This window comes from Sitodiplosis mosellana, unplaced genomic scaffold (genome assembly GCF_009176505.1).
Source record: "Sitodiplosis mosellana isolate CC-2019 unplaced genomic scaffold, AAFC_SMos_1.0 Smas_scaffold_5, whole genome shotgun sequence".
Classification (NCBI taxonomy): Eukaryota; Metazoa; Arthropoda; class Insecta; order Diptera; family Cecidomyiidae; genus Sitodiplosis; species Sitodiplosis mosellana.
Window position 1 is genome coordinate 6,265,711 of NW_022595248.1, and position 10,776 is coordinate 6,276,486.

At 36.9% G+C, this 10,776-nt stretch overlaps 2 protein-coding genes across 3 annotated transcripts; both read left to right on the forward strand.

Moving 5' to 3' along the window:
• The first annotated feature begins 35 nt into the window (after positions 1-35).
• LOC129566889 (tripeptidyl-peptidase 2) lies at positions 36-6,676 on the forward strand. 2 transcript variants are annotated; one of them, XM_055443261.1, is made up of 21 exons: positions 36-206; positions 398-636; positions 940-1,071; positions 1,256-1,454; positions 1,535-1,701; positions 1,783-1,915; positions 2,022-2,148; positions 2,222-2,347; positions 2,528-2,601; positions 2,720-2,971; positions 3,049-3,277; positions 3,348-3,469; positions 3,532-3,688; positions 3,837-4,021; positions 4,119-4,279; positions 4,367-4,472; positions 4,537-5,125; positions 5,198-5,436; positions 5,516-5,807; positions 5,904-6,093; positions 6,181-6,676. In XM_055443261.1, the coding sequence occupies exons 1-21, from the start codon at positions 185-187 to the stop codon at positions 6,388-6,390; spliced, it is 3,951 nt and encodes a 1,316-aa protein (XP_055299236.1). In that variant the 5' UTR covers positions 36-184; the 3' UTR covers positions 6,391-6,676. The 2 variants fall into 2 exon arrangements, with proteins under 2 accessions (XP_055299236.1, XP_055299235.1); XM_055443260.1 differs by having other exon boundaries at positions 78-206; positions 1,256-1,460.
• A 569-nt stretch (positions 6,677-7,245) lies between these two features.
• Positions 7,246-10,146, forward strand: LOC129566892 (putative hydroxypyruvate isomerase). Its single transcript, XM_055443262.1, has 6 exons — positions 7,246-7,550; positions 8,204-8,315; positions 8,461-8,520; positions 8,594-8,703; positions 9,006-9,139; positions 9,799-10,146. Exons 1-6 carry the CDS (start codon positions 7,352-7,354, stop codon positions 9,973-9,975), a joined length of 792 nt encoding a protein of 263 aa, XP_055299237.1. The 5' UTR covers positions 7,246-7,351; the 3' UTR covers positions 9,976-10,146.
• The last annotated feature ends 630 nt before the right edge of the window (positions 10,147-10,776 follow it).

The window sequence follows — 10,776 nt, forward strand, 5'->3', positions numbered from 1 at the left end:
GAATTGTTTTTGTTTTCATTCTCTCTTCCAGTTGTCATCGAATGAAATCATTTGAGGTTATGTTGTTTTTTCCATATATTCTCATATACACTCAGGTTGTGTTACGTCTCTTGGAGAAAAAATTCAAATGTTCACGATTTTATAGACAAGAAAAATAAATTTTATTTGTTGCTTTTTTCATTTTATGTTCCGTAGCATTCAGCACAGTAAGTGTCATTTTTATTTTCATAAAAAATCTTGCATAGATTATTTCATGAAATTTTTATATTGCAAAAGAGACTTCAGACTATGATTTAGTACTAAAAAAAAACATCAATGCATGTACCAGCTACTGTCTCTTTTCCACACTTTGGATAACCGATAAATGTCAAATTGTGTGTGTCATCTCTTCTGGTAGGAATTCTGCTGCGTTTGACAGCTATACATACATCGTCGACAGCAGTAGCAGCAGTTTGTAATCGAACATCAATCATGGCGGGTGTTGTTGTTGATAAAAAATTTCCAGGTGATTTCTTAGTGCCAAAACATGAAACGGGTGTTATTCAATTCCTAAAGAAGTATCCCAACTACAATGGTGACGGTGTAACAATTGCCATTTTGGATTCGGGCGTTGATCCAAAAGCGAATGGTTTAGAGGTAAGAATCCGTGTTCAGAATCACCACTCTGTCTCTCTGTCAACTCTGTTTTTTTTTTAGAACAGGTGCTTTGATTCTTTTGTATTACCAATATTTGCACACAAAGCATATCGTTTATGCATTGTCATTGCCATACACGCGTGTTCATTCTAGGTCTTATTTATAGCGACATAATTCAATAGTGCAATATATTGCAATCTTTGTTGTATTCTTGCTTGGTTCTCGAACAATCTGCTGGCTAATTTATTTATTTCCCTAATTTTTCCACAATTTTTGTTTTTCTGTCGCTCTCGTTGAATTTAGAAAACTCCTGATGGATCGGTGAAAGTGATTGAACGCTTTGACTGTTCCGGATGCGGTGACGTTGACACTACCAAAAAGGTTTCACCAACTCCAGATGGAACAATCGTTGGTCTATCTGGACGAACAATCAAGGTATGTCTAATTTTGTTGTTGTTGAAAATAATAATCATCGAACAATTAGACGCGTTAGCCACTTGTGACAACATTTTGTTCTGTTTATTTTTCACTCGAAACCGATTCCGGTTTCAATGTCATTAAAATGATCATTTTCATAATATTTCGCATCTAAATTCATTTTTAATTGTACGATTTACAGTTATCTGATGCCATTATACGAGAGAATACGGGCTCGGAATATCGTATTGGTTTGAAAAGTTTCCACGATCTCTATCCGTCGAAAGTCAATGAAAAAATTAATACCGATGCAAAATTCAAGACATGGGATGCCAAACACAAAACAGCCGTAGCAGAAACATCCAGGCGTTTGAGCGAGTTTGATGCGGCAAATACTCCAAGTGGGTGTAAAAATCAAATGCTAAGCGATGCAAATGAATAAATGAATTTAAAATTAAAAACGATTCCATCTATTCAACAGCCCAAAACCTCTCAGCGGCTGACAAACTGGTCAAAGAAGATATTGACAGCACGCTCGAGTACCTACAAATGTTGGACAAGCAATACAATGATGTGAAAACCTTCTACGATATTCTTTTGTATCAAACGAATAACGGTTGGCGGTGTGCTATTGATGTCGCATTAGACGTAGGTTTTAGCATGGTGATTGCTTCGATTTGCGATGGAATTAATTCCGTTTTTTTCTCTTTCTCCTATTTAAATGACTAGGGCAATTTGGGAAATGCCATTTCACTAGGCGAATACAGTAAAACACATGAAATCAAAAGTATTGACGATTTTCTATCGGTTTCGATGAATGTACACGACGATGGAAACGTATTGGAAATTGTCGGAATGTGTTGTAAGTGTCACAAGTGAACGATTTTCACTGAACATTTATCCCATTTAAATTGAGTTACTCACAATTTGTCGAATGAAAAAATTTGTTTTTATTTGACAAACTTTAGCGAGCCATGGAACACATGTCGCTTCAATCGCTGCAGGTAATCACAAATCAACTGGCTTCGAAGAACTGGATGGAGTGGCTCCGGGCGCTAAAATCGTCTCACTCACAATTGGCGATGGTCGATTGGGGTCAGTGGTTTTTTATTTAAACTTTAGATTTCAAAACAATGTTTTGTATGTAACACTTTGCCCTTTTATTTAGGTCAATGGAAACGGGAACAGCAATTGTTCGTGCCTTGATGAAAATCATGGAATTATGCAATGCTGGAAGACGCGTTCATTTGATTAACATGAGCTATGGTGAATTTACACATTGGTCGAACTCTGGGTAAGTGTATTGGAATACATATTTCATGAGTGGGGCAACTAACCTTGATGTGTGGTCGACAAAAAGTCAATGTATTACTATCGAATTGTAACCTCACACAACATTCAAGATATCCATATTGTGACTTTATCAATCACTGAAACATATATGAATGAATGATTGCTACTTTATCTTTCGCAGTCGTATCGGAGAAATTATGAATGAAATCGTCAATGATTATGGTGTTGTTTGGGTTGCATCAGCCGGAAATCATGGTGCGTATTTAAAATACTTCATTCACTTTTGATTTCAATTTGAATGATATTCAATATTCAAAGACGAAATATAAAAACTTGACTAATTTCCCTATTTTAAACACCCCAAAAAAAACAGGGCCAGCTCTGTGTACCATCGGAACGCCGCCCGACATTTCTCAACCGGCTTGTATTGGTGTCGGAGCATATGTATCGCCTGAAATGATGGAAGCTGAATATTCACTCCGCGAAAAACTGCCAGGAAATGTATACACATGGACTTCAAGAGATCCTTGTATCGACGGTGGTGAAGGTGTAACAGTTTGTGCACCAGGTGCTGCCATTGCCAGCGTTCCACAGTTCACACTCAATCACCAACAGCTGATGAACGGTAATTTTTTTTTTGGCTTTAATCGATTTCTTTTTACTGAAAAGTTATTCAAATTAAACTCTGTTTGTTATTACCAGGAACGAGTATGTCAGCTCCGCATGTGTGTGGTGCCATTGCATTGTTGATCTCAGGGTTACTGAAGAATAAAATTGACTACTCGCCATATAGTATTAAGCGTGCGGTTTGGAACACTGCCACTCGACTGTCACACGTCGATAAATTTGCTCAAGGCAACGGTTTACTAAACGTTGAAGTGGCCTACGACAATTTAGTCAAATACCATGACCGCTCTGAACGAGATGTTCGGTATGGAATACAAGTACATGGATAATATTAATGCTTTAGAATAAACGAAAAATGTCTTTGAAAATTACAGATTTTCAATCGGTGTCGGTTCGCAAAACGCCAAGGGAATCCATTTGCGACGCGATGTACTGAATAAACCTGAAGAATTTAATGTTACTATTCAACCAGTTTTCCTTATGGATAAAAAATACGGTAAGAAGGCTGAAACACAGAGCAGGCCATTGACCATTCTAATTGTCTCTTTCGATTTTCAGCTTCAAAAGCAAAAATTGAATTTAATAAACGGTTGACACTCATTCCTTCCGAGTCATGGATTCAATGCGGCTCATTTTTGGATTTGTGTTATTCAGCTCGATCCATTGTTGTTAAGGTCGATCCAACTGGACTGTCGCCTGGTGTTCACACTGGCAGGTTTGTATTTGGCAATGGCGATTCCGAAGATTGAGACGTTGTCATTCCTTTCTTTATTAAATTTCAAATCCAATTTAATGATTTTGGGACATTCGATTTCGATTCGAACATAAAATGGATTCTAATTTTTTATTCATTTTTTCCACAGAATCCGTGCTTACGAGAGTGATGACGTTGACAAAGGAACCGTCTTCGAAATCCCAGTCACGGTTGTACAACCAATTGTTCTGGATCCCAAATCCAATTGGCACCACACCTTTGAAGAGGTTGTATGCAAACCAAACACCATTTTACGTCATTTCATTTTGGTACCAAACAATGCATCCTGGGCTGGTTAGTGCCATTTTCTCCTTATTCGCAAAAAAAAAAACTTTCTGTTCTAGTTTTGAATTGAATTTTAATTGCATCCACTCTCTCTCTCCCGTTTCAGTGGTACGATTACGTTCAAATGATACGGTAAAATCGACGCAAGCGAAATTTTTGGTGCATACAATGCAAATTATTCCACAAAAATTCTGCAAAACGTATGATACTCAGAAGATTCTGCCGGTTTCATCTGAAAATGACACCGTTCATCATTTCCGTGTCGAGGTATGCATTACAGAAGGAAAAATAGAAAAACGTCATTACAAAATGACTCGATTTAATGAAAAAACTGACTTTTTTCATGTTTTCCAGCAAAATAACGTCCTTGAAGTGTGCATTGCAAAGTATTGGTCAAACTTCGGTACAACAACGCTGAATGCAAGCATTGAGTTCCATGGTGTTCGCACCAATTTGCCAAGTGAGTAGAAAAATCGATCGGAAGACAATAAAAGTGAATTTAATTGACATCTTATCCTTTATAGATACGATGGTACATGGTGCAAGCGGTGTACATCGCATGGATTTAACCTCATTAGCTCGTGAAGAATTGGTGCCGTCAATTCAATTAAAAACCGCATCAATGGTATTAAAACCGACGGAAGCAAAGATTTCACCATTGACCAGTCGCGATATTCTGCCACACGGTCGACAAATCTACCAGAATTTGCTGACATACATGTTGAATTTGACTAAAACGCAAGAGGTAGCATTCTCCTTCCCACTGTTGAACAATGTACTTTACGAATCCGAATTCGAAAGTCAATTGTTCATGTGTTTCGATTCGAATCGACGTCAACTCGTCGTTGGCGATGCGTATTCTGGCAACAGTTTCTACAAACTGAACAAAGGCGAATATACGATCAAAGTTCAAGTTCGTCATGAAAAGAAGGATTTTCTGGAAAAATTGAATGAAGCCACGCTAACCGCGTCTTTCAAATTGGCATCGACATTGAGCTTGGACATCTACAGCTCATACAAGGCTGCTCTTCTTGGTGAAAAGAAAGTGTCCTCACTCACCGTGCCAGCACTTCGGCCAGTACCGTTTTGGATTGCTCCATTGAGCGCTGAAAAGTGAGTTTTGTTTTTATCGCACCCAATTTACCTCTACCATAACGCGATTAACACTTCTGTTTTGCCGCACAGATTAACAAAGGCCGGTTTTGTGAGCCAATGTGCATGGTTGCAGGGTGTGTTGTCCACCTCAAAGGATGAAACGGCTCGAAAGATCGATCAAATCACTTTCGATTACGTGTTACCCGATGGACCGGCTGTTGTAAAGAAGAATGGATCATCGAAATCGAACAACAAAGAGGGCAAAAGCAAATATGATGAATACCTCGAAGGCTTGCGTGACTTCCAAAACGGACAGATCTCCAAACTCGGTATGTACACACACATTGGATCGCACACAAAGTTAGTTCGCGTTAAAAATTAATTACATTGATTTAAAAATGCTCACAGAATTGGCCGATGCCGAAAAGGTTTATGCAAATATCATCAAAGATTTTCCAACCTACTTGACGGCCCACATTTCGTTGATTCAAAAGCTTGAACTGGCCGAAGCCAAAAACTCACTTCCGTTGAGTTTTAAGGCGTCGCTTGACAACACCAACGATTTGGACACATCACTGTCAACACTTAAACGGATCGTCACTTTGGCCGATGCTGTGATAAACGGAACGAACGCCGATGCTCTCTTAGCGTACTATGGCCTCAAGACTGACAGCCGTCAAGATGCCAACAAAATTAAAACGTGAGAGATTATATTCGACGCATTTTCATTTTGCAAATATTGTTTGTATTGTTGAATTGTGATGAAATAACAATGCGGTTTTCTTTTGTTTGACAGCGATATGGACAAGCAAAAAACCAATCTTCTCGATGCATACGTTCGTAAAGTCATCGCATTGGGCAAAATAAACTCCATTGAAGCGAAACAAATCGAAGCGGATTCAACCAAAAAAGTAACAGCTGTCGCCGATGATATCGATTCCATTTTCACTGAAGTGGGCAAATTCACCGATTACTATGATCAAAAGGTACTTATTCTCATTTGGTTTTGCAACATTGTTATGCCACCCAAGAAACGATCAATATTCATAGGGCCCTTTTTCATTTCGCCACAGATTATCATCTTGTCATTATGGCACGCTTACACCAAACAACAATACGGTCGAATGCTAAAATTGCTGCAGAAAATGAACGAAGAGAAGCCACAGCGTGACTACTTGGAGGAGATGCAACACGTTGCCCGTGCCAAAAACTGGGACCACGTCGCTGATATTTTACAAAAGGTCACCGTTTCGGCTCATCCAGCCAATTACCGATTGTTTTAAACAACATTTTCCAACAGGAACATTTTTGTTCTGAAATTTTTGAAAATTTGGAATTGTTTTCCTTTTTTTGTCACCTTTTTGCAATTGCACAATATTTGGTTTAATCCGATCTTCTTCTCTTTTTTTTCTAATTGAAAATTATTCTGTTAAAATGAAATTTTTCAATTTTTTCCTCTTATCTAAACATCTTGAATGATTTCTTTCTTTTTTCTTTCAATAAATACTGCAAAATGATATAAAATAACCGAGATATGAAAAGAATAAAGACACTTTGATTTTTTCCATACTTATTTTTGTTATAATTCGAATTTTGAACGATTATTTTTTATAGTCTTTGAAATAAAATATGCATTTTTACTGAAAAAAAAAACCAAATTGTTTTTTGCTCAAGTACAAAGAATGGTCATGGAAAGTCGTTTTCATTTATTCGAACGGAATTTTTGTTGAAATTCTAAAAAAATCCAAGAATTTACAAACAAAAGCAGTCATTCTATAAATAAACATCGGTATCAAGACAATATGCAATCATTTTCTTACATCAGCACACTTTTTCAATTCACTCAATTTCCGTCAACCACAATTCAAACCATATTTAGTCTAATTACATCATCATGGTTTCGCGGTAGATTTGCTCTTATCAAAATTCATTTTCTTTTTTTCATGAAGTGATTAGAGTGCAGTAATCATGCGGTCACAATTCAAACAATGTTTATCAGCTGATTAGATAGTTTGTTTACCGTGAACGCAACGCACACATGTACCCCACCGCTTGTATACCAATACACGTAATACATGTATACGCGACGGTGTTTTTATTGAATCGAATGTGACAGTAACGATGACACATGACAGCGACTACGTTTAGTAAACCTGTAGCGGTTCAATAGAACGTCAATACTTTGCTTGATTCAGACGAACTTTTTCGTTGTTTTCAAATACTTCAGTTGATTTTCCCGTGAAAATGTCGCTACGTTTTGGTGCAAATTTGAATTTCCTCTTTCGTGAAAGTGGTGCCAATGTGTTGGAACAATTCCGTTTGGCCAGAGCATCTGGTTTTCGTGGCATTGAAATGGTTTGCCCCGAACAAATCAGCAAAGAAGATGTAGTTTCTGCACAGAAAGAAAATGAAATTGAAGTGGTTCTTCTCAATGTCAGCCTAGGTGAGGCAATTAAAAGATAACATTTTTATTTCAAGCAAATAAAATTCCGAGAAAAGTCTAGAATTTATATATCGATTTCGTTCAAGTTTTTTGGAATTTTTTCCAAACTTCTTGTGTGTTCTGTTTATGAATGAAGATGCTGCTTCAATGATCAATAAAATATCGTCAATTGAATTGATTTTTTCATAGCACGAAATCATTGTATTTAATTTGTATCAAAGCGGAAAATCGAAATGCCTGCACGTATTCGATTGACGTTAACTCAATCGGTTTGATTCGTCTCTTTTTCATTCATTCCTTTGAATACGTTAGTAATTTATTTAAAACATCTCGGAGTTTTTTCTTCTCGAATTCCACAATTCCAGTGATACAATGATGGTGGCATATTGATGTATTTGCGTTCTCCGTTTTACTTTTGATGAAGGATTACATCAATCGGAGCTATTTTTTTTCTGTTGAAAGAAAAACCGCAGATAATTGTTTGGTTAATCGTAGCGTAATTCAGTAGATTTTGTGCTGCTTTTGTGAGCGGTTTGTTCAGCATGAACTTCGATTAGTGAGCTATGAATTCAGCTAAATCGTTCAGTTTTTTTTTGTTCCATTTCCGTAACCAAAGACGAATGCTTGGAAATTATATCATTCGTTCATTTCAGGTACAAAACCCGAGGCAGCCTTTGGTTGTGCGGCATTACCGAATATGGAGAATGAATTTCGGGCCAATTTTCAACGAACTTTGGAATATGCAAAGGCTTTGAATTGCAAAAAGTTTGTTTTTTTGCTTATTAATTTTTCGATTTGTTTAAAAACTTTTTTTTTTCGTATTTTTTCTGTTTCAAATGTGTTTATTTTATTTTTCAATTTCATGTTTCTTCATCAAATGATTTCCATTCCAAATTGGAATTTCCAATAGAATCCATATCATGGCTGGTAAACCTGCCGACTTTGATGCAGCTGATGAAACTTACTTGAGGTAACAAAAAACTAATAATAAAATAAGCAAAATGTCAAAAAGTTGTAAAATGTTGCCTTTTTCGTTGGTGTAGAAATTTGCAGTTCGCAGCTGAGCAATTGGAATCGACAGGTATCATAGGTGTAATTGAGCCGATCAATAATTATAGTATTCCCGGATACTATTTGAACTGCTACGATAAAGGTGTGATCCGAAATTGTGTATGATTAAAGATTATGAACTTTACATCCATTAATTATGTTTGTTCGTCTTTTGTTGGTGTTTAATGTGCGCTAAGGCCAATTTTTTTTTCCCAAAAAAATCATCTATGAAAATAAAGGCGAAGGGAAAAAAATGCCGAAAATATGGAACAAATTGACTGTGCACAATAGACACCAAAACGAGAGAGAGAAAGAAGGAGGGCGAGCAAAAAGAATGGATGTGAAGCGTTTTTTTCTTCTTCTTTGTATTTCGTATGATCTAACCGATTCTAATTCAATTTACAGCACTTAATATTTTGAAAAAATTGAATAACACCAATAGCATCAAGTTAATGATTGATCTGTTTCACCTACAACTCATCCGAGGCAACATAACGAACACATTGAATGAATTGAAGTCACACATTGGACATGTTCAAGTAAGTGGTCGTCGTCGTCTTCGTACATATCTCTCGTTTGAATGGTGGCAACAATACAATCGATAGCTGAGAATGTGAAAAGCGATTAATTTCCGAACAATATTTAATTTTTTTCCCTCCTCTGCTCCTTCAAGTTCGCCTCTTTTTTTCCCTGTCCGTATTGAAAGTGCCAGATTTGGTGAGATGGTGGTGTTGTCAGTTTTTCATGGCGCTTTTGTTTGTTGTGTTATACGCTTGCTCTTTTTTTCTCTCCTCTCGATTATTGCTGCTTGTTTATTCTTTGGTGATGTAAAAGTGAATCTGTGCTATGTTTATTTTTATATACGTATCTACCTGTATTGGCACTTGGCAGGTTGGTCGGCATCATTTATTTGATCTAATTCTTAGAAATTTCCATTTAAGCTGATGTGCGTGTTTTTGTTTTTTTTTTCTTATGTTCTCTGTGATCAGAGCACATCAAACACCTTTTATACAGTCGAGAAATTTATTCGCTCACACTTCAAACACTTTCAAATCGATTGAGTCCAAAAAGAATGAGATGCAATCTCATAGTGCCAAAAATGCACACATAAAAACACATCAAGCAAATTTTCGTTCATCCCAATTTTTGTTTCTCTTTTTTTTCTGTTTCACGTTTGTGTTCGATACACATTTTATAGGTTGCACAGGCACCACAACGAAATGAACCGAATGCCGCAGGCGAAGTGAACTTCAAATATGTGTTTAAGGTGTTAGAAACTGTTGGCTATAATGGTTGGGTTGGGTGCGAATATAAACCAACAAACAATTCGAAAGACAATTTGGAGTGGATCAAGGAGTATGGATACACGTTCTGAAGGAGAAAACACAAATATATGCAGCCACCGGCCGAATGGTAATTATGCAGGACCAACATCCAAACATGCTGAAACACGCATTCCTGTCGGTGTTTTTTTCCAGGCCAAAATGTTCATATTTTTTGTCATGATTTTTAACGAAGATTATGAATAAATTAGTTGTTAATAAACTGACTGCTGTTTCGTCTCTCACATTTCCTACTAATGAAATAGGCGGTTCATTGAGCGGCCCTTGAGTTGAACTCAATGTATTGAGCTCCCTGATGAAAATGTTTCACTGATATCGTGAACTCAAATAAAAGTAAATTAACATGCACATTCACTTAGTTCATTTTCAATCAAAGAAACAACATTCATGTGCGAAAATAAAGCAACCAGAACAAATTGCAATGTGCGATAAAATAAATTGTTCATTTTTCCCCCGCATACAAATGCCAAGACCCCAAAACTGACTTTCTGCATCGCAAACAAATTGCCCTAGTTAGGAAAATTCGGTACTTACCCTATATATTTCATCCCACCATCATACACACACACACACATGCGGATTTTGCGGTGTAAGGATCAAAGTGAACAATGATTAGGTTACATCACCAACCATTGTGGGAATGATTCACGTTTCGACTTTATGGGGCGAAACCGAAAAAAAAGCGGAGCGCACAAATAAAAATTGCATTACTTTGATTCGCACCAAATAAATTATGATCGCACATTAACTGCAAACAGGCACTATGTCTGTTTGGTTGAACTCACCCAGAAATTTACCTTATTCAATATGCCTTCAATGCTACAGCTCCTGCT